At 37.5% G+C, this 25,135-nt stretch overlaps 1 protein-coding gene across 9 annotated transcripts in view; it reads left to right on the top strand.

Moving 5' to 3' along the window:
• kif21b (kinesin family member 21B) overlaps positions 1–25,135 on the top strand; it is a 265,011-nt gene that overhangs the window by 132,996 nt on the left and 106,880 nt on the right. For 4 of the 9 annotated variants that reach the window (XM_061922656.1, XM_061922658.1, XM_061922659.1 and 1 more), the window contains exons 9-15: positions 10,793–10,957; positions 11,022–11,128; positions 14,744–14,974; positions 16,642–16,756; positions 16,831–16,969; positions 22,023–22,474; positions 22,555–22,662. In XM_061922656.1, coding sequence (XP_061778640.1) covers positions 10,793–10,957; positions 11,022–11,128; positions 14,744–14,974; positions 16,642–16,756; positions 16,831–16,969; positions 22,023–22,474; positions 22,555–22,662 — 1,317 coding nt within the window. Of the gene's footprint in view, positions 1–10,792; positions 10,983–11,021; positions 11,129–14,743; positions 14,975–16,641; positions 16,757–16,830; positions 16,970–22,022; positions 22,475–22,554; positions 22,663–25,135 lie in introns of all 9 variants that reach the window. The other 5 variants (XM_061922662.1, XM_061922663.1, XM_061922661.1 and 2 more) reach the window with 3 other exon arrangements.

The following is a 25,135-nucleotide window of genomic DNA, read 5'->3' as shown; positions in this document are numbered from 1 at the left end:
GTTGCACAGGATTTAAATGGGTGTAATTATGTGTTGTGCTTGGATATCCCCAAAGTTCAGTGGGCAGGTTGTGTTCTGTGTGACCGTTTGTTGACTTTGTGTGTTTGTTTATTTGCACCATGAGTGACAAATGTTGTGTGGATTGGGTCTTGCCTGCCTCTGTCACTTCTCAGCTGAAGGATGGCCTGAACAAAATTGATCAAAGCTATCTTCCAGGGAAATTCAAGGTCTGGTGTTACCAGTTCACCTTATACCATCGCCTGATGTGGCCCTTGAAGTTGTCATCATGGTAGAACTAATGGTACCATGGGAAGAAGGAATGGAGGCTGCCTTTGAAAAAAAGAGGGATAAATATTCAGAGCTGACAAGCGAGTGCGCACAGGCAGGATGGAGGCCCTTCACCTATCCAGTAGAAGTTGGCTGTAGAGGCTACACAGGAGCATCCACCCAGCGGCTCCTAAAGTCCCTCTGGATCAAAGGCTCCACTCTAAACAATGCCCTCAAAGCCCTGGCAGAGGAGGCAGAACAAGGGAGCTTCTGGTTGTGGCTCAGAAGAAACAACAAGGCTTGGGAAAAGCAGGGCGCGTAGACAGGAGGAAGTAACATGGGTCTCGGGGTGCTGGAATAGCAGCACCCTGAGATCCGTGTTATGGTATGCGGTCGGGCCCAAGCTTGACTCAGGGAGGTGGACGTCCCTGCCATGCATAGTCCCTTGGGACTCTTTTCATATACACAACAGCAATAACACCGGGGTTAAAATGTGGGTTCAGTATGGATCCTTCAGCTGGCTGGAGGGGGCGGCAGGGAGACGTCCCCGTCGCTTTGACCACCACCCGGAGATGTTCCGGGATTGAAGGAGCGAAACATCCGTGAAGGGTGGCTCCCGGCTGACGACCCTGCACCCAGCACCACGTGGCACTGTCGGAGGTGCGTCAGGCAGTAATGCCCTGCAAGTGTTAACTTGTGCTTACATCTATATAAAAATGTTAAGTTGTGGACACTTCAAATTGCAATTCATGGACATTAACCTGAATTACTCACATTGTCCACCAGATGGCAAAAAAGCCGCATCAATTAAGCTGTCAGACGTTTATAAAATTTGATGATTTTGTAGTAAACTTGTGACGTCTTGCGGGCCCAATTGAACATGCCAACAGGCCTCACTTGGCCCGCGGGTAGTGGTTTGGACGTCACTCATCTAAAATGTGATCAAGTGGGTGACTGGTGTGTGGGGAACGGGTCCTGACCTAAATGTGGTAACAAGGGACGAGATGTGATTCGCGCCAATGGACATAATGACGTTTGCGTGCCGTGAGCGGATTAGACAGCGACTCGCTGTTGATAGATTATGCAATGGAGTGTTTACACTGGTCGTCATTCAGAGCCCTACAATAGCAGCTTGATGAGTCCTGCACTCAGCCCTGTCCCGCTTAAAGACGATTGCATTGTTTACCAACATGTTCAATATTAGAATGGAGGCGGGACTATTCATATATGGATCAGTGCCAAGTTGTGCACCTTCGTAGGTTACACCTACCGCATGATTTATGCTGTTATCGCTGCCAATTAAAGGAAGCAAAAAGTCAATCTGGATCTGCGTTAAAATTGAAAGTATTCTTTGTTTAGTGGGAATTAGAAAGAGGTAACCGGAAATGGTTTTCACTTCACAGGTGTGCTTGAAGCTCATCAAAAGAATGCCAAGAGTGTACGAAAAGTTAATCAGAGCAAAGGGTGGCTATTGTGAAGAAAATAGAATTAAAAAAAAAAAATGTTTTCAGTTGTTTCACCTTTTTTTGTTAAGTACATAACTCCACATGTGTTCATTCATAGTTTTATGCCTTCAGTGACAATCTACAATGTAAATAGTGTTGCGTTTGACTAGTTCTTCCTCCCAGGGAATTTAAAAAAACTGGTCTCTCCCAAGTTCTTTCGATGACACATAAGCTGATTATAAATGAATCCCAGGCAAAGTTGCTCATTTTGATATTTTATTACCAAAGCTTTGGGAGACCAATCTAGATACAACCTTTCAATCAACCTTCCAATGTCAGAAATTCCTCTACAGAATCCTTCACGGATTTGTTGAAAACATCCGCAAATGAGACCGGAATGTTTCGTCCAGCTATCAGCATAGCCATCTTTGTCTCGGCATATGTTACACCCTTGGGTCTCCATTGAGCAAGGTGGCCAATAAAACCGGGCTGTGCCCTGCCTTGTGGTTCTCTGACAGTTCATGAGTGACTATATCCATTCGACCACCGTGTAATGTTTTATAGATAAACCTATGGATAATGGAGACATATATAATAGTCTCCTTTTCAGGTGGGAGAGGACGCTAAAGGCAGTGCCTTTAAGGTACGCCTCCAATAGTTGTCTGGCTGGAAATTTTGGACATTACTACTTGCCATAGTTTTGAAGCAATGCATGATGGGAATCCGTATGTTGTGTGTCATAACGTGCCAGCTGGAATAAACACACGTTGAGAAATAGCTCCGTGCCTGCATACTTTATGGGTTATAGATGAACCATTTAGTTAACGAAGACATATATAATAGTCTCCTTTTCAGGTGAGAGAGGACACTAAAGGCAGTGCCCTTAAGGCACACCCCGTTTCAGGAGTGGCACTGAAATTCTCAAGTCTCTAGACGGTTGGAAAGAATGTGCCAAAAAGCGAAAGGAAAAACTAAAATCCCGAAACGCTCTGTGTCATCTGAATCAAATGATTCTCTGGACACAGGACACATGGGGGAGCAAGATTTGAGGTTGAACACAGGACATGTTAAGAATCAAGACAAGATGCTAAAAACAATTATTCATGACATGGGAATAGTGGAAAAAGCAATGAGAGAATTTAAAGAAGAAATTAAAGAAGATCTGAGAAAAGCATCAACAGAATACAAACAAGATCTGAGAAGTCCGCAGGAAAATAAAGAAAGTCTGCAAATTCAGAATAACATAAGAAAGGACTTCTGCGAAATGCGCCAAGAAATGAGGACCCTTCAAGAAAACAACAACATGCTGTGGAATATCATAGATGAAATGGATCAGGATAAAGAATGTATGATATCATCGTGACAGGGCACCGAAATATACCAAAATCCTATGTGAAACTGTGAATAATGGAGTCGAACCAGATGACATAGATATTGTCTCAGCAGAACAGCAAGTGGTCAACTTTCTGCAATCATTGGAAATTTAAATCGATATTAATACCAACGACACATGTATCCCACAGAACTGAAGAAACAACAACGCCACTCCAGTCGTCCTTGTGAAACTCGTGAACAGAAAATCTACATTGGCATTGCTGAAACAGGGAAAGAAGCAGAAGGGAACAAATGTGCACATGAATGAGCTTCTCACAAAACGTAATTCTGGAATCGCCAATAAAGCACGCAACTTGAGAAAGCAGGGAAAAAAAACGGGAACTTGATACGCCAACTGTAAAGTCTACACCAAGCTGAATGGAAGTCCAAAAGCAAGAGTACTTGTTGTCCATGACATGAAGAACCTGGACACTGGACACATTTTAAAGTTTACACTGCTTCCACAACAACAATGATAATGGAGTCTGATGGAAAACAACCACCTAAATTCAACACCAACATGACCAACGTTCCCTCTAAGGTACGCGCCTGTGCAATTGCACACTGCTCACGCGTCCTCTGGGCACGGCAAATCTAGGCTGTGCACTAAATCGAATAAAAACATAAGTGCATAACAGTGTGCACGTCTGCCGTAGCTCACGTGCGCCACTGAATGCTCAAGGAGTTTTGGCGTTTGCTAAAACATGAAAAATTGGAGGGAAAATTGAACATGACTATGGTCCAAGAGACCACTAAACAAGAAAACATAGAGGATGCATCCACCTACACTTATAGAGAATTTTGAAACAACATCAAAGATTGTTGAACCAGAAAATATGAAACTAAAAAACTTGTGCACCAAAGATCACAAAACCCAGGATTTGGAAAATTATATAGATCCAGATACAAATGTTTTCTCCCACATCAGTAATAATTGTTTTTATTATTCAGATGAACAATATAATAGCAACATCAAATATTCATTTTAATAGCAGAAGCTTGTAAGCAAATTAAAACAACGTGAATAACTTTTTAGAATACATCAATGAACCCTTCTAAGTGATCACTGCCACAGAAACATGGATTGATGATAAAAAAGGAATATATTTTGATCTGGAAGGATATGAACTAAACTACATCAACACAACCAACAAAAATGGAAGAGGAGCAGTTGTGTATGTGATGAAGAACCTAAACTACAAAGTGGTAAAAAACATGTCATTTGCTATAGATAATAATATAGAATGTACAACCATTGAAATATGTCGGGAAAAATCAAAAACATATTCATCAGTTGTATATATATATACATATATATATATATATATATATATATATATATATATATATGTCTTGATTGGATTATCCAGAGAATAGTGCTCGATACCGTGGTAGAGCGCAATATGTAGGTGTGGGAAAAAATCACAAGACTACTTCATCTCTACAGATCTGTTTCATGAGGGGTTCCCTCAATCATCTCTTGATGATTGAGGGAACCCCTCATGAAACAGATCTGTAGAGATGAAGTAGTCTTGTGATTTTTTCCCACACCTACATATATATATATATATATATATATATATATATATATATATATATATATATATATATATATATATATATATATATACATATATATATGTTTATATATATGTGTGTGTGTATATATATGTGTATATATATATGTTTATATATATTTATGCGTGTGTATATATATGTATATATATATATGTGTGTATATATATATATGTGTATATGTATGTGTGTATATATGTGTGTATATATGTGTGTTTGTATATATATATATATATATATATATATATATATATATATATATATATATATAATTGTTGAATTGTTGCAGTCATGCGTTTTCCTAACAATATATATATATATATATATGTGTATATGTATATATGTATACATACAGTATATATACATATATTTATATATATGTATATATATATATGTATATATATATACATATATATATATACATATATATATATATATACATATATATATATATATATATATATATATATATATATATATATATATATATATATATATATATATATAGAAACATTTGAAGAATGGATCAAGGCATGGACAATTGTAAAAAAATATTTTTCTTATGCGGTGACTTTAACATTAACTTTTTGAACCCTAACAAGTCTATTGATACAATGTACAGCAACAGTTTATATCCTAAAATCACAAAACTAAGCAGAATCACAGGACACTGTGCCACGCTTATTGATAATATTTTTACCAATGATTTTGATAATAACACTACAAGTAGTCTACTTATAACCAACGTTAGTGTTCATCTGCCAGTTTTCACAATATATGATGGAAACTATAAGAAGAAAAACATGGAAGACAAAAATAAATTTCGAAGACTTTGCACAGAAAAGAGGATGATAGTTTTCAAAAATGAGCTAGAAAATCAAAAATGGGACCATGTGTACAATGAAAATGTTGATGAAACATATGAAAATGTCTTAAACAAGTTCATAGTACTTTATGATAAACAATGTCCATAGTAACAACTCATTAGAAAGCAGAGAAAGAATAATCAACCATGGATGATAAAAGATTAAAAAAATGCATTATACATTATATAGAAAATATATAACACAAAGAATTACAGAGGCAGAAAATGATTACAAAACGTATAAAAACAAGCAAACATGCAATGAACATTTAGAAAATAATATTACAATCAATTATTAAACAGGAACAAAAACAATATGAGAGCAACATGGGGCATCCTCAATAGCATTATTAAAAATGGTACTAAGAGGGATTACACCCAATACTTCTCAGACGGAAAGTAAGTAGTTGAAAGCTTTAATAATGACTTTGTAAATCAGGGGTCACCAACACGGTGCCCGCGGGCACCAGGTAGCTCGTAAGGACCAGATGTGTAACCCGCTGGCCTGTTCTAAAAATACCTCAAATAGCATCACTTACTAGTGAGCTGCAACTATTTTTAAAATTGTATTTATTTACTAGCAAGCTGTTCTCGCTTTGCTCGACATTTTTAATTCTAAGAGAGACAAAACTCAAATAGAATTTGAAAATCCAAGAAAATATTTTAAAGACTTGGTGTTCACTTGTTTAAATAAATTCATTTATTTTTTTACTTTGCTTCTTCTAACTTCCAGAAAGACAATTTTAGAGAAAAAATACAGCCTTAAAAATTATTTTAGGATTTTTAAACACATATACCTTTTTTACCTTTTAAATTCCTTCCTCTTCTTTCCTGACAATTTACATCAATGTTCAAGTATATATATATATATGTATATATTTTTTTATTGTATACAATAATAAATACATTTTAATTTAATTCTTCATTTTAGCTTCTGTTTTTTTCGACAGAGAATATTTGTGAAATATTTCTTCAAACTTATTATGATTAAAATTAAAAAATATATATTCCGTCAAATCTGGAACATCTGTAGAATCAAATTTAAATCTTATTTCAAAGTCTTTTGAATTTCTTTAAAAAAATATTTTCTGGAAAATCTAGAAGAAATAATGATTTGTCTTTGTTAGAAATATAGCTTGGTCCAAATTGTTATATATTATAACAAAGTGCAGATTGGATTTTAACCTTTTTAAAACATGTCATTAAAATATTAAAATTAATCTTAATCAGGAAAAGTTGCTAATGATGTTCCATAAATTATTTTATTTTTTTCAAAAAGATTCGAATTAGCTAGTTTTTCTAATCATTTTTTTCGGTTGAATTTTGAATTTTAAATAGTCGAAATTGAAGATAAACTATGTTTCAAAATGTTATTTTCATTTTTTTCGTGTTTTTCTATTAAGTGTTTTTTTCATCATTTATTCTCAACAAAAAACCTTCCGTAAAAGGAAAAAAAATGTACGACGGAATGACAAACAAAAATACCCTTTTTTTTTTTTTTTTAAATGTATTTATTAAAGGTAAATTGAGCAAATTGGCTATTTCTGGCAATTTATTTAAGTGTGTGTCAACCTGGTAGCCTATCGCATTAATCAGTACCCTAGAAGTAGCTCTTGGTTTCAAAAAGGTTGGTGACCCCTGTTGTAAATATTGGACCAACATTGGAGGAAAGGATTCCAGACCCAGTTTCAATTTTAATGATACCATAGATAGAAATCCCAACTCAATGTTCCTCAATAATGTGACACAGGAGGAAATTGTTAAAATCGTAAGAAAATGCAAATCTAAGACTTCAACGGATTGTAATGGCATTGATATTGAACAATAAAAAAAGGTTATAGAACAGATCTGTGCACCATTAACGTATATAACCAACCTATCATTTCAAACAGGTAAATTCCCAAACAAAATGAAAATAGCTAAAGTTGCACCAATTTATAAGACTGGAGACAAACACCAATTTACAAATCATAGACCTGTTTCTTTACTTCCACAATTTTCTAAAATCATAGTACAACAGTTCAATAACAGATTAGAGAGTTTCACAAACAAAAATAGAATACTTGCTGAGAACCAATATGTTTAAAATTCGATGGCTTCAATTGAAATTACAGAAGAAATTACCAATGCGATAGATAGTAAAAAAATGTGTGGCATTAGTGTTGATGGATCTAACTAAAACATTTAACACAATTAATCACAATATTTTAATCAAAACAATAGAACGGTATGCTATCAGAGGGTTGATCTTAAACTGTATTAGAAGGTAATTATCGAACAGGAAACAATACATGAAGCGAGGCGAACACATATGCTTTTAATGCTAAATATATATTGTGGTGTACCTCAAGAATCAAAACTAGGACCAAAATTGTTGCATCTCTATATGAATGACATTTGTAAAGCTGCAAAAGATTTAAAGTTAGTATTATTTGCGGATGTTACAACAGCGTTTTGTTCAGGAGAGGTGAACAAATTAAAACGATGGTTTGACGAAAACAGACTTGAATCTCAGTAAAACGAAAATAATGCTATTTGGTAACAGTAGAAGAGAAAGTCAAACACAAATACAAATAGCCGGAAGAGAAATTGAATGAGTAAATGAAATAAAATGTCTAGGTATAATAATTGATGATAGATTGAACTGGAAGTCTCATGTAAAAATATGCAACATAAAGTAGCAAGAAAGACATCAATAATGAATAAAGCAAAACATGTTCGAGACCAAAAATCACTCCATATTCTCAACTGCTCGCTAGTGTTACTATATCTGAGTTATTGTGTAGAAATATTAGAAAATAACTACAAAAGTACACTTTATTCATTAACGGTCTTACAAAAAAGATCAGTTAGAATAATAACTTTCTCTCTGGCACTCATTGAGGGTGGACGATCCCCTTTCCTCTCCCTTATCTCTCCAGCTTGCTTCTTTGTCTTGTCTTAACTTTCTTGTTGCCTCTTTTTGTACTGCTCTCCAAATTTAAACATTGGAACTATTTAACTGGCCTCAACAAATTTGACAAGATCTTGGGTTTGGGGGAACCTGCTGTCGTGACGAAGCGGTTGTTGCTGGACACACGACGGACTCTTGGGAGAAGAAGAAGTGCCGCGTGCCTGGCGACCCTTTTCTGTCGAGGACGTGAAGATATCCACCTAATCGGAATTATGACAACAGGACATCTGCTGATTGGAATAAGCGTTGCTCTGGTTTGTCGACAAATTGGAAGTTGCTGGCAGTCTTCAAAGTACCCCAAAGCTGCCACAAATGATTGGAGGATGCGGGAAGAACTGTGGATTACATCGGACTGTCTACCCCGCAGTTTTGAGGACCAGTCATAGACAATTTAGAGTGAAAAGCAAATTTTATTTTCACCCGCATACAAAACATTGTAACTTGGATCGTTTCCCTGGCTTCGAGACTCTCCCAAAGGATGGTGTGTTGAAGACACAACAAACTCCCTTCTTGTCTCTCATGGACACACACCTGTTGTTGTTGACTTTGGACTGCAATACATCAAGGCCGCGGAACAGAGACACACACATCCACAAAAATATACGCCACACATACACACCCAATCCGCCCCCAACCCAACGCCCACGACGCAAATCCCATAGGGGTGATGAATGGATGGTCAGCGTCTGAGAGCTGCTGCCTACCACCATGACCTTGAATTCCCTTCTCACTGTTGCTAGATATCTCGAGATGTATGTTGTATTATGTACATGTGCTTTGCTTTGGAGGTTTTTTCCCACTCCAGACTTGGCCCCCTTAGGAGCCCAGTCTAGATTGTATTTTTTTACTCATCCTTCCACAGCGTTGACCTTTTTCCCATCTTTTACGGGGCGCTTAATGGTGACCCATCAGCGTTCCTATTCTGTAACCCTGTACACTGTTTGTCTAATCTGGAACAGATTTGTGCTGAAAACAATGTTTTGTTGTATTTGTGCAATGACAATAAAGACCTATCCTATCCTACATATTGTTGGATGTAGAGAACATACAAACACTATATTCATTGAATCAAAAATAAGGAAATTCTGCGACATAGTGAATTTGCAAACAGCTAAAATTATACACAAAGCAAACTATAATCCGCTACCCAATAATCTACAACAATTCAGGATAAATATAATCTTAGAGAAAAAAATTATTTAAAACATTTGTATGCACGTACACACTTAAGACCTTCAGTATATCAGTATGTGGAATTACATTATGTAATTAAGCAACAACAACAACAAATGTACTAAAATGATACACTTTAAAAAACTCTTCAAACTTAAATTGTTTACAAAGTACAAAAAAGAAGAACCATGATAAACATTCTGAATTTATTTCATCCATCCATTCATTTTCAAGATAATCTTACTCATCTCACCATATGAAATATGACTTCACAATTTTTTTTTTTTCATTGTTATAATTTATGTAGTATATTGTGACTAAATTGAGAACAGGAAGTAACCAAAAGTTTTAGCAACTGCTATGTGAAGGAAAAGGGGTAGGATTAAATAAGCTCTGCTTCTTCCTACTCCTTTTCGAACATTTTGATTGGAGAAACTGGAAATTGTGATGTATATCATGTTGTATGCATGCATGTTTGAAATAAACTCAAACTCAACTCAACTTTAACCTGACTGGAAATGTAATTAACTGGTAAATATATTTTTCATTAATTTAAATTATGTATTTTTTTGCCAAAAAGTGTGTTTATTTCACATAAATATCTTTTATTCAACATTTTTTTTTTTAACAAAACAGCAGTTTTCCCCAAAAATGTTTAGTGTCATGATATGGGTTGGGTACCGAATTTGATATTTTTATAGGTACAGAACGTATTTCCTCAATACTACTAGGTGTCATTTCACGTAAAATCCAATGGTACCATATATCGATATCTTCACGGTTTTCCCTAAATGTGGCGCCCTGCCATGGCAAAATAAAAGCCGCCACGTTTTTTTTTGTGTAATGTTACACTAGCCAAAAATATTAAATATAATTGTTAAATAAAACCTTTCCTTGCTTATGATTAATATTTACGCCTACTAGGCTACTATATTTTAATTTGGGTAATTTTTGTGGTACTTAAAGAGCCCAGTATTTTATGAGGTGGTACTTTGTGAAAAACGTTTGAGAACCTCTGATCCGTTCTGTTCAAACCAGCTTTACAAACTGTGACCTGTTTGTGCGAAACCGCCTCAAATTTCATGTTGCGTTCAAAGCCTTGCCTCCTGGCACTTATGTGGACTCTCTTTGGGCGTGTAGGGGAAGCGAGTTGCGTGCGAGGAAGGCTCGGAGGGTTACAGCGACCTCTACCAGGAGAACGCCATGTTCCAAAGAGAGAACGACACGCTGCGCCTCAGGGTGAAGGCCATGCAGGAGACCATCGACCACCTCAACACGCGAGTAACGCACCTGTTGGCCAACGAGGTCAGCGTGCTGCTCACCAAGTCAAGTATGCAAAATTTCTTATTATTACCATTTTTTTCCCCAGTATTTTTGTTCAGTTGGACTCAAACATGCTCCATCAACTCCAGGTGAGGGCAACCAGGAGATTGGAGCTCTAATTCAGAACTACATCCGAGAAGTCGAAGAGCTCAGGTAAGAGTTTCCTTAGCACAACACTGCTTGTATAATAGTAGATCCTCACAATCTTGAACCACTGAACCACCAATAGTGTAGACCAGTTTTTTTTTTTAAACACTGTGCCGTGAGATGATCTAATTTGACCTATTTTGGGCTAAAAATATTTTTTTGAAAACCGGTAATAATAGTCTGCAAATGATGTGTTGTTGTTGAGTGTCGGTGCTGTCTAGAGCTCGGCAGAGTAACAGTGTGATACTCTTGTAATCAGTAGGTGGCAGCAGGTAACTAATTGCTTTGTAGATTTTGGAAACAGCTGGAGGCAGCGTGAAGGTAAAATGGTATCTTATGCTTAAACTAAAAATAAACAAAAGATTAGTACTCCAAGAAAAAGGCATTGAAGCTTAGGGAAGGCTTTGCACAACAAAACTAAAACTTAACTGGCTACAAAATAAACAAAAACAGAATGCTCGACGACAGCAAAGACGGCGTCAACAATGTCCATCTGAACATGACATGACAATCGACAATGTCCCCACGAAGAACGATGAAAACAAAGTAGATGCTGAAAATATCGCTCAAAGGAAGACATGAAACTGCTACAGGAAAATACAGAAAAAGCCATCAAAATAGGAGCTCAAGATAAGAACTAAACCACTACACACAGGAAAACAGCAAACAAACTCCAAGTCACTGCGTGATGTGACAGGTCGTGACAGTACACCTACTTTGAGACAAGAGCTATAGTGATGCATGGTTGGTTATGGTTTGAATTCAGAGCCAACAATTGCGACAACGACATTTTTACTGTCAACTGAGTTTAGTTTTTTAATGTGTTCCGCTGGTGATGTGCCTCCGAATTTTTTCAATGCAAAAAATGCGCCTTGCATCAAAAAAGGTTGAAAAACATTAGTGTAGTCCACAGGTGTCCAAACTTTTTAACTGGGGAGCCGCATTGGGATAATGCATTCAAAATGTGTGTGTGTGTGTGTGTGTGTGTGTGCGCGCGCGTGTATGTGTGTGTGTGTGTGTGTGTGTACATATCATAATAACATAATGGATACAAAATACTAATATGATTGAATATTAAGAGTATGTTAAAGTTCAACTCCTACTGACTACCTTCTTAAAGTTTTGTAATCATTCAGAAATACCGTGCACCTGTGGAAGGTATTTTGCATTTTTCCCATCATGCCTTGTAATTGATTAAAATGGTTGTAATTGAATATTTTTATGGTAATGGGACAATGTTTTTTTCAAGAAAGTATACATCATGGTCATTGACCTGCCTCCAAAAGATGGCGAGAAAGTCCCACATGTCACACCGCCATATGATTCAATGTAATATGAAAATTAAATCTCATTGGGCCGAATTGAAAACACCACATTGGCCGTAGACTACAGGTATCAAATTAACGTCCGGGGGCCACTTCATTTTCTGTGGCCCGCAAAAGCCTGGAAATAATTTTTATGCCAATAAAGCACTTCTTTTTTCTTGTCAGATATATTTGTTCTTAAAAAAAAAAAAATCTTCTTCTTTCAATTTTGATTACATTAAAGCTTTAATATTTTCTGATCATGTCACATAATATTCCAAGCATTTTTTTTGTTCTCAAAAACTGCTAAAAATCTGCTGGCATTTTTTCCCCTCAAAAACCTCTAAATATCTGCTAGCATTTAATTTTTGTTTTTTTTTAACAGCTAAATAACTGCTAGCCTTATTTTGTTCTCAAAAACCGCTATATATTTAACAGCCTTTTTTGTTCTCAAAAACCGCTAAATAGCTGCCAGCATTGTTTTTGTTCTTAAAAATCGCAAAATCTCTGCTAGAATTTTTTAGTTTTTCAAAAACTGCTTAATATCTGCTAGCATTTTTTTTTTGTTCTCAAAAACCACTAAATATTTAATAGCCTTTTTTGTTCTCAAAAACAGGTAAATGTCTAATAGACTTTTTTGTTCTCAAGAACCGTTAAATATCTGCCAGCATTTTTTTTTTCTTCTTAAAAAACGCTGAATATCTGGTAGCATTTTTTTTTCTGTTAAAAAAAACCGCTAAATATCTGCTAGCTTTATTTGGTTCTCAAAAACTGCTAAATGTCTGCTAGTCACTTTTACGTTTAATTTCAAAGCAAATTAATTATCCTTGTGCCAGTAATTCATATTCATTTGGTTACACATCTACATTCACAATTGTTTAAATAAATTCTCAAATTGTGCAGTAGCTATTGATATTTGTTATTGGATAACTGTCACTCACACATGCCATCATATGATGGTCCTAATTTTTGGTGAAAATACATTTTTGATAAGCTACTTTACTATCACCTCATATATTTAGTTAGTCATTTAAATACAGCATTTAATGGCCACAATTATTTTGTCAATATAATTTATATCACAGTATTTTCTGGACATCACAAACAATAAACCCTCTGCTTGGGTTTAATGCGAACTATTGAACACCAAACATTATGGCTGTTCCATAAAATTAAAATAAAATCCATAAATTAGCCACAGCATTTTAAAAAGCCGCAGGGTTTTAAGCATAGGAAAAATGCGTGGGTTCCCTCCGGGTACTCCGGCTTCCTCCCACTTCCAAAGACATGCACCTGGGGATAGGTTGATTGGCAAAACTAAATTGGCCCTATTATGTGAATGTGAGTGTGAATGTTGTCTGTCTATCTGTGTTGGCCCTGCGATGAGGTGGCGACTTGTCCAGGGTGTACCCTGCCTTCCGCCCGATTGTAGCTGAGATAGGCGCCAGTGCCCCCCGCAACCCCGAAAGGGAATAAGCGGTAGAAAATGGATGGATGGATGGATGGAAAAATGTTGCCGCTTATAGTCCAGAGTGTACGGTATTATTAGTTCTACACTGAACATTTAAAAAATAACTACATAGTAAAATTGTAATGCTGTTTTTGAGGATAAAGTGGTTAAAAATCAAAATAACTTTAATGTTGATTAAAATAAATAATCGTTGTTTTTTTTTTGTTTTTTTAATAAATAGGTTTTATTCTTAAAGTACAGTAGGGAACGGATACATGTGGCCCCATTCCTGGATGGATAGTGTGTGAGATGTAGAGGCAGGGTTAATCATTTTGCAATGCAGTCTACTAAAAATTATGAAAAGTGCCAATCAGCATAGCAACTGACGATGTGGTCAAAGTTGAAATTGCCACAAAACACATTTTGAGATATTCAACACTTTACTGCCATCTGACGGCTAAAGTGGTTAGTACGCCCAACCAGTTTGTCACGTGTCCTGTGTCAGGGAAACCGCGACGAATGGGGCACCTTCCCTTTGTCAAGAAAAAGGCATTTTATGTTTTTTCTGAAGGAAATACTTGAAGCTTACTACGCAGACTGAAACCTTGAGTTGGGTTTGTTCGATCAAATGTTTTTTAAAATATATTGTAATATTTTATAATATTCTTATAATATGATAGGTCTCCAAAGAGAAATTGCAATTTTTTTTTTTATCTGTTGTTAAAATAACTTCTTTAGTTGACCTTTATCTTTAAAGGTAATTTTATTTTCTTCCAATATGATGCCTTTTTTAGTCCTGAAATATGTTTGCAAACACAACAAAACAAAGTATTTAGTTTCTGGTATCGGTCTGTCATTCCTGCATAGATCTAAACTAGTGGAGAGCGAGGCCATGAACGAATCTCTGCGACGTCAGGCTGCACGGCTGTCCTCCCGTACCGCCTTACCTTCCAGCGCTCTCAGCCCTGCCACCGGCCACCCGCCTGGCTCCTCGCCCGCGCCTATGTCCATGGAGGCCGAGATGACGGACGTGTTGCGCCGAGCCAAGGTGGACATCGATAGGCTGAAGAAGAAGGAGAGGAGGCAGAGGAGGATGAGGTGAGGGACCACCTCCTCGTATTCAGACCACACCCTATATATATATATATATATATATATATATATATATACAGTATATATATATATATATATATATATATATATATATATATAAGCTGAGATAGGCGCCAGCGCCCCCCGCGACCCCGAAAGGGAATAAGCGGTAGAAAATGGATGGATATATATATATATATGTATATATATATACACTGTATATATATACATATATATATATATATATATATATATATACACTGTATATATATACATATATATAAATATTAGCGGTGTAACGGTACCATAACATTTCGGCTCGGTACGTACCTCGGTTTAGAGGTCACGGTTCGGTTCATTTTTCGTACAGTAAGAAAACAACAAAATATAAATTTTTGGGTTATTTATTTATCAAATTTGTAAACAATGGCAGACCATACATATACACAGAGGGTCAATTGCCAAGGTTAATGTGGTCAACATATATAAAATAAAAACTAAATAAGATAAGGCTCAGAATGGTTTCCTAACAAAATCTTACTACATATAAGTTGCTTTTTTTGATTGATTGAAACTTTTATTTGTAGATTGCACAGTACAGTACATATTCCGTACAATTGATCACTGAATGTAAAAACCACTCCAAAAGTTTTTCAACTTGTTAAGTCGGGGTCCACGTTCATCAAACCCCCAGCCTGGCTGACTGGGCTTATTGTTCTTCCACCATAGAAGTGGGTCAAAATCTAATTTTTAATGCAATACAGCAACCCCCTGCGACCCCGAACGGGACAAGCGGTAGAAAAATGGATGGATGGATGGATGGACTTAAATCTACTGCTATAAAAACATTTGTTACTGCTTCATCCCTGCCAGATAACAATAATAATAATAACACAGACAAAGTGTAAAGTAGATAAGAACCGATTAGTTAAAATTTGTAAAATGTAAATATTAGTAAATGCTGGGCATGGCATCATTTTGGGAATAATTAAAGGTAATTGACTTGTTGTCCACTTGATGGTGACAAAATGGCGGCATTTAATCCCCCCGTGGGCAAGGTTTATTAATTATCAATGACGTTTTGCGGATCAAATTGACGATGTCGGGGGGCAGCAGTTTAGACAGCCCTGAATAGAACTGGGATGCAGCCAGAAGTAAAACTGGCTTTGGCACAGTTGGTTTCATTTAGCACTGCCAGCAGGTCATGGGAGAGTCGAGTGCACAGTGCAAGAGGCTAATTAGACTTTAATGGGATGGAGATGGCAATCTGAAGATGGCCGCCTGATAAGCCATTGTGGTTGTAAAACAGAAAATGGCAGGAAGTAAAAATGGCAATAAAATCTAAAGAGCTAAAAGCAAAACATATTAAAAAAGGCATGGTTAATGAGTCTAATTTTTTTGTCAGCCACGTGGGAACCTTTCCAAAGAACTAATGGATTTCATTATGATACAGCTTCTTCATATGCTGTACTATAACTTCCAAGGGAATGGGATTAATATGGTACATTAATTTTGTGTTAATTTTAATAATTGTATTATTTTGTACAAAAAAAAAAGATAGGCAAAATTCCCCAAATAGTGCAGTCCCCCTTTAACAGCCAACTAATGAACTAAATGGTTATTTTGGCCACCGCAAAAATTCAAGTAACATAATAACGTGTCTTTTCTTACAGTCCAGAGTTGGAGAAAGGACTAAAAAAACGAGTGAAGTTGCACACCCACGAGAACGGAGACGGCGGACAAAACGGACAGAATGGAGTGGTCGATTCGGATGACAATTACACCGAGGTAATTTGGCGTCCGTGGTCTGTTGTCTCAAAACTGAGGCAGGAAGAAGAATGTTTAAGAATCTTTGTGTGCAGGACATCATGTCTCCGCTGCAGGAAGAGAGCGGCTGCGATGAGGAGGAGGAGGAGGAAGAAGAAGAAGGGCGAGAGGAAGATGAAGAGTTCGACAGCGATGAGAGCCTGGTGGACTCAGACTCTGACACTGACGAGAAAGGTTTGCTTCTTTACGCAGCAGTTAGTTTCTCAACCATTCATCATTTGCTCATTTTGACACCCTGCTTTTTCCAGTCAGGCTCATGTCTTTCATGTCAATTATCATCTCAAAACATAGCATTCATACGCTAAAATTAACAGCACTCGGTCTATTGAAACTAAACACAGGTGGTGCTCGGTCTACCGTGTTTGGTGTTTTTTACGAACACGCACCCGGAAATTACTTAAAACAATTTTGGTCCGTAAACACAAGACTAGCTGGAGAACTTGTTAGAGCTGCGGAAGAATACACTATGGGCCTGAACTACTAAGCTCCAAATAACACGTGCAAACTATACAATGGCATGTGCTGTTGATGGTGATCTACTAAGACCGCTTGTGCAATTGATAACAAGTGCTAGTGGTGCAGACGGCCCTATTAAATGAGGTTTTTGTGTATTACTGGCTATCACGATCCAGACACAAATTCACTCCACATTTATGGAATCATATGATCCAAACTGTGTCGTTTCTTTATGCTGTTGACATGCGGTACACAAATATAATACTGTGTGTTTCGGACCATAGAGCGCGCTGGTTTATAGACATAGACCCGCTCACTGCTGATGAGCGGGTCTATACTCATACAAAAGGCACACTGGATTTTAAGGCGCATTACAGGGGTCATATCATGATTTTTTTTTTCTAAATTTGAAAGACTTCCTTGTGGTCTACATAACACATAATGCTGATTGTTTGGTCAAAATGTAGTATAGATTATGTTTTACAGACCATCTTCAAGTCACTTTCTGACCGTATCTTCAGGATGCGCCGTTTTGTGGGCGGTTTTATTAACCTGCCTCCACTTTGACAGGATCTTCTTCCCGCCATCTTTTTTGAACCGGTTGTAGCGTGTAAGTACGGGAGTTGAAGAAGTGTCAAACGATGGACTGTTTTAATGACATTCAGACTTTACCTAAATCCATACCAGAGCAGCATTTCTAGTGAGCCATGGATGCACAACGTCTGACTGGAACACTTTAATAACTAAAGTTCTGTTGGGGAATTAGGTAAACCCACTACACCACCAGTTTTTTGCTCTTCCATAGCAGGTCTACTGACAGATTTAAGTTAGAACTATACGCTACTTTATATTACAAATGACAACAACAGAGGATCAATGCCCCATAACAAGAAGATAGAGAAAAATAAGCTTATCGACTACAATGGACTACAATGGCGGAAGCACGCACATTTTCAGGACTTATGCAGATCCCAAATACACATCAGCAGGTAAGAAGAGTTGGTTTTGCATAATATTGCGAAAAAAAATGCCAGATAATGTCTCCTAATAGATGCCATTTTGGGGGTCCTTATACACACCATAATAATACAGGACATTGAAGCACAGTACGTCTGACTATGGTAGCCATAATGCTCGTACTAAAACATTTTTGACATATTTTTGAGCACCGTGTGTGATGTGCACGTGTTTAAATACATATAGTAGATCAGGCACTAAGTGCTCAATATTGGACAATATTGGCTGCACTTGTTTAAACTGCTCTATCCTAACGATGACGAAGAGATGGCTGATTGACAATTTCTTTATTGTACAAACTAAACAGGCTGCAAAACTCATCTCTACAGTAAACCACAGTGATACAAATCTCTGTATTTATTTGTTTCATTAAATTGTTGTTTTATTGCTGTAATTATGCTCTTTATGAGTTTACAGTGTGAGTGACTTTAGTGTTCATTTAGGATACAAAATCCAACCTTCACTAAAACTCGACTCACACCACAGCCGAGGAACAGAACTCGTTTGTTACCCGAGGACCAACTGCAACGGCATTTGGCTGTTGTCATGGTTTCATGAGTCTCAAATGTGCTGTTGGTCAAAAGAGGTTGTGTGTTTGTTGGACAGAACTTGCAACTAACACAGATCTTTAGGGAAAACATGATTTAACAGAAAAACATTGGGGAATACAAAATAATCACATCTTAAAGGAGCCATATGTAATAATTGTATTTCAAGTCATCATTAAATGGCCCTGATATGTCAAAAGGCATTATTAAATCATGTTATTTTCGTACACCTCTATAACTGATAACAATAGTTCTGCCGGGATTTTTATCGGGAATGCCTATGAAAGATGGAGACGATTGAAAGCGGAGAAGATTTTTTCATCTGATGCCAAACTTGCTCATTTCCTCCTTGATAGGTTTCCTTATTACTTGTAATGTATGCAAATGGGCATTTAGTATGTAAACTATATTGTCCAATACAGTCTATAATCTTATCTAACAAAGCTAGTATGTTCATGCAACCAACCGGTCAAGGAAATATCAGCATACACGCTAACAGGGTACATATATGCCCGTTAGCCTGTATGTCCATGTGTATTCCCACTGACATATACCATGATTTGATTAACGTGGCCCGCTCCTAAAATTGAGTTGAAAAACTTGTTTGTGCGCTACCATTTAGTGGTTGATTGTACGGAATATGTACTGTACTGTGCAATCTACTAATAAAAGTTTAAATCAATCAATCAACTAATCAGACAGGGCAAAATATATTTTCGACAAATAAAACCTATGCGGATATGTGTATTTTGCTCTCATTATGCTGATACACCAAGGAAATGGCTTCCAACATTAACACAGCTGCTATCATGGCAATGTGAAAGGTATGGAGACAGCCAAATCACATGATAAAATAACTCCTCATTCGTGCAGCCTATAGGCATATCTTGTTAAAATGTTTCCTCTTTAGTTTTGGGCGTACATTAGGCTGCTAAGCATGCCCTACCTATTTTCACCATTGTAACTATTGCTAGCGTTGGTTGTCGTTGCCATTTGTTGTGATATTGTACACAGGCATGACGTACTTATTCCTGAAAATAGCCTAATTTCTGCATATTATGGTCATAGCACCTCATACCCTAGTAAGAGGCAGTGGGTGTTTTGAAGTTCCTTGGAGTATATCAGTCGATCGAGGAGGATTCAGCTGCGTATCTTGCAATCTCAGTAAGGGAGAGGGGGAGGGGACTACAGAAATTTGACCGTGATTGCAGTACCATTTCTAGCCACATTATGGCACCTGTAATCAGAATCAGAATCAGACATACTTTATTAATCCCCTAAGGGGAAGTTAAAATTTTCAGCACAATCCCATTCAAGATCAGACAAACATTACAGGGAGGCAGAACAAGATCGCTGACGGGTCTGTCAACTTCCGGCGCCCCTTACAAAAAAGGTGAAATATAGGTAAACAAGTGTGTGTGTGTGTGGGGGGGGGGGGGGGGGGGGGGGGAGAAAAAAATAAAAGATTAAAATGAAATAAAAGTCTAAGCCTGGCCCCCTGGAGAGGGAGTCCAGATTGAGGCCAAGGGAAAAAAACAACTCATAGCCATAGTACACATCCCTCTTACATGTGTGTAAGAGGGGAACATCAAACATCAAAAAACACAAAGGACATGAAAGACGTTAAAGTAGCGGAGGTGATGCAACCAGCCACTTCTACATACAGCTATGAATAAAAACTAAAATAAAAATATACACTGTGGTGGCCTCTGCGGCGTTCCACGCCGTCATCTGCTGGGTTGGAGAGAGCATGGCCAGAGACAGGAGCAGACCCAACAAAGCAACCAAGAGAGCCGACTCCACTCTCGATCGCCAACCAACTCTCGGCCAGTGTCCAGTACGCATGGATGAGCGAGGATACGTCCAAGAAGACTGAGGTGTCCGATACCTGCTCATTCAGCCAAGACACTGTGAAGTTTGCCCGTCCCGGCGCTCAGTGCCAGCTCCGCAGCCCTGTCTCTTCATCCGCATCTCCTCCAGTCTCTCCAAACTGACTCTGATGTGGCAGAGACCCAGGAGCTGGTCTCCATGGCCAAAAGGCTCCCGGGAGGCAGATCCAGAAGTCCACAAAAAAGCACCGCAGAGGTCATGAAATTACCACCCCTTGTCACACAGTCCCAAAGGGTCCCGGACCAAAAGGCAAATAAAATATATATATGTATATATATGTATATATATATATATATATATATATATATATATATATATATATATATATAATGTATATATATATATATATATATAATGACATGAAAAGAAGAGGGAAATACAAAAGGATGAAACAAGAGCACAGAGCTCCTGCCAACAGCAGCCACTACAGCGGCTCCATCTTGGGAAAAAAAAAGAAAAGAAAAAAAAAAAGTCAACATCAGCATAAAGTGGAAATGTTTTGTTTTGTTTTCCAATTCTGCAGTTTCTTATTCATTGGGCCCATTGTTGGGCCGCGAGCGCCCCCTAGAGGGCCACATACAAATATCTGTTTCTCGGCTGTGGTCCCTGCTAACTTGTAATACTTCTCCCATCACTTGTGGCAGCAATGACAATAATAAACAAAGAGAAAAAGCCCGGTGGTAGCCAAAGAGAAGTTTCTTAAGTGCAAAACATATGACTAAAGTGGTGAATATATATTTAAATTTTTATTTACACTTTATGGACAGTTTGTTTAAGAAACATATTGATTATTACTTTGATCAATTAGTTAAGTTTATATTTTTTAGCACAGCATAATTGTATGTAAATGTATTTTCCGCCATTTATTTACAAATTCCTTCATTTGCAGTAAATTTGGTTAGTACTTATTTTTCACACAGTATTTTATCAGCCTGACCTAAGCCTAAAGTTTATATGTTAAATAAATAATCTTTGTGATTAACATATGGTTTTATAATTTTTTTTTTTTTTGTGTAAGTATTATTAATGTATTCAAAATATATTTTAGCACTGTGTACATGTATGTAAATATATTTTAATCAATTTTTTAGTCCCTTCTTTGCAGTATATTTGATTAGTTGTAATCAGCCTGACCTGAGCCATGACACTAATCTTTGTGATCAACACATGCTTTTGTATCACTTGAAGAGGTTTATCCTGGTAAACTGAAAGTAGGTTAGATACTGTTGATGGTAAGATTACTCCATTTTAATATTTGAGTGGAATAGTTGGGCCCCGAAGTCTCCTGTGTCTAACTTCTGGCTTCCAACTTTCAGCCAACTTCCAGGCTGATCTTGCTGATCTGACGTGCGAAATCGAGATCAAGCAGAAGTTAATAGATGAGCTGGAGAACAGCCAGCGGAGGCTCCTGATGCTGAAACTCCAGTACGAGGAAAAGCTCATCCTGCTGCAAAATAAAATCCGAGACACCCAGCTGGAGAGGGACCGGGTACTGCAGAACCTCAGTGAGTCCACTCATCCACTGACCGACAGTAAGAGAACCTTAACGTCACTACACGACTCCACAGTGTCCATGGAGAACTACACAGAGGAGAAGGCTAATCGCATCAAGCAGGAGTATGAGAAACGACTGAAGGAGATGAACCGCGACCTTCTCAAGCTCCAAACTGCGCAGAAAGAACATGCGCGGCTCCTTAAAAACCAGAGCCGCTACGAACGGGAGCTGAAGAAACTCCAGACCGAGGTGAACGAGATGAAGAAAACCAAGGTAAGAGAAACGCGAAGAAGTTCAACGTCGGTCATAGGAGATGAACGCTGTAGAACACCTCACCTGTCTTTCTTCCTCAGGTGGTGCTGATGAAGCAAATGAAGGAGGAGCAGCAGAGGAGGAGGTTGGTGGAGGCTAAGAGGAATCGTGAGATCGCCCAGCTCAAGAAAGAGCAGCGACGACAAGAGGTCAGCAAATAAGCAGTGATGAAACTCCATTATTATTATTATTCACTATCGGTCTATTAATGATGTGCTAAGTTGTGTTGCGTGTGTCAGCTGACCAGGCAAGTAGTAAAAGTCTTAATAACTTTATAAATAATAGAAAATAAAAAATTGTAGAAATTATGCAGCTAAACTGAAATGCAAAAGGAATGTAAAATTATTGTAAGACTATGTTGAACGTTTAGTAGGAATGGTTTGAATACTGAAGAATGTTGGTTGAAATTCTGGTGGAATATATAGACGGAAGGATAGAAACAGTTTGATGGTTGGAATATAGAAAAACTTTGATATTAGAAATTATTTTTAACTGTTGATATTGTTTGAGGGCAGCACAGTGGAAGTGGGGTTAGTGCGCCTGCCTCACAATACGAAGGTCTTGAGTATTCCTGGGTTCAATCCCATGCTCAAGAAACTTTCTGTGTGGAGTTTGCATGTTCTCCCCGTGACTGTGTGGGTTCCCTCCGGGTACTCCGGCTTCCTCCCACTTCCAAAGACATGCACCTGGGGATAGGTTGACTAGCAACACTAAATGGTCCCTTGTGTGTGAATGCGAGTGTGAATGTTGTCTGTCTATCTGTGTTGGCCCTGCGAAGAGGTGGCGACTTGTCCAGGGTGTACCCCGCCTTCCGCCCGATTGTAGCTGAGATATGCACCAGCGCCCCCCGCGACCCCAAAGGGAATAAGCGGTAGAAAATGGATGGATGGATGGATATTGTTTGAATGTTGATGATGGGAAACTGTACTAAAACTTACTATGAGTATAGAAATGTTAGATGTATGTCGGAGTTTAACTATATGACTCATTGATGTAACATTTTTAAAGAAATATTTGTGTTTTTGGGTCTTTTCCGGGATTCGAACCCACATCAATTAAAGGCATGTGTGTTATCCTCTTGGCCAAAAAGCCGAGATGCCAAAGGGATGTCCAACTCTGGATGCAAAAGGGAGCGATTTAGCCTTTGAAAATAAAATCTAATTACCCAGAATGCTTTGCTGAACAAGTACAGCGGTTTCAGCTAATTTTGGGGATAAATTAATATATTTCTTTACAATAAAAGGTGTCCTGATAGTATGAAATATTTACTTGTAAATAAGCTGACATTTAGAGAAAACAAGTTGAAGCCATTACTTAAATTGATAGTGGAGATGAAGAGGTCTTAGTCTAAATATAAATATTTAGTGTTTGAGTCCACAAGTCTTCGGCTGCCGCCCAGCTCACAATGCACCCAGGAAGACCCAGGACACGTTGGGAAGACTATGTCTCCCGGCTGGCCTGGGAACGCCTCGGGATCCCCCGGGAAGAGCTAGACGAAGTGGCTGGAGATAGGGAAGTCTGGGCTTCCCTGCTTAGGCTGCTGCCCCCGCGCCCCGACCTCGGATAAGCGGAAGATGATGGATGGATGGATGGATGGATGGATGGATGGATGGATGGAGTCCACAAGTCATCCAATATGAAATGTTGTACCATTATACATGTCCCTGCTTAATGCTTGTCTTTGAAGGGATTATTGCATTGTTAATCCCAATGTAATATATATCTCACAAGTGCAAAGAAATACAATATTATAATGCATACATTGTTAAACATTAAAACATTGCAATTTAGCCTCAAGAGGGACTGGCTGCAGTTGTTTACTCTGAATACATTAGGTCAAATTGACAACGTTACTCAGAATGCAGTTCTGCAAAAGTATTTCTTTTTTCTCTAATTTCAGCCTAAATAAATGTTTACTGCAAATATATGATCTGATAGTGTGGAACATCTACTTGAAGTCCAGGGTTTTTTTTATGGGGTGGGGGTAAGTAAGAATGTTGGGAAGAGTACCTATTATTTTGTCCAATATTATGAAATTTTTTAGATTTCTCAAAAAACGTAAATTTTTTTGGTTTCAAACACAACTTGTTTTAATTTACCGATTAATATCAATATGTTGATGGTGGAATGGTTGAAAGATGTAGGAAGAGAAGTCAAAAGTAAAAAAGGGTGAAAATACTGTAAAATCAATAATATTAGGTTATGTTTGTTGAATGAGTTTTGATAAATGTAATGAACATTTTGACACTTGAATGGAATTAGTCGGATGAACGGTTTAGGAGTTTAAACTGATGAAAAACGCCATGGAGTAGTAATAATAATAAATTGATAAATTTATGTGTATAATAAAATATAACTGCAGGCTTTTACACATTGATACAGATGAAGTGGTCATTTAGTCAGACAAGAACAGAAACGCACTAATTGAGTGTGATGATTATTATTTATATATTATTTATCTTGCAATTCCTGAGTGCATTTGGTAAAACCTACGATAATGCTTATTGATCGTTTTTGCAGCACGCTTTTGATTTTTGTTTTTTTTTCTTTCTCAATTTTTTAAGACTCAAATTAAAAGTGTGACGGCAAAAAAAATGTAAACATTTCTATCATTCATTCTAT

Source organism: Nerophis ophidion, linkage group LG16 (assembly GCF_033978795.1).
Source record: "Nerophis ophidion isolate RoL-2023_Sa linkage group LG16, RoL_Noph_v1.0, whole genome shotgun sequence".
In the NCBI taxonomy this organism is placed as follows: domain Eukaryota; kingdom Metazoa; phylum Chordata; class Actinopteri; order Syngnathiformes; family Syngnathidae; genus Nerophis; species Nerophis ophidion.
Note: the sequence above shows the minus strand (reverse complement) of the source record. Positions and strands in the feature narration are given on the sequence as shown.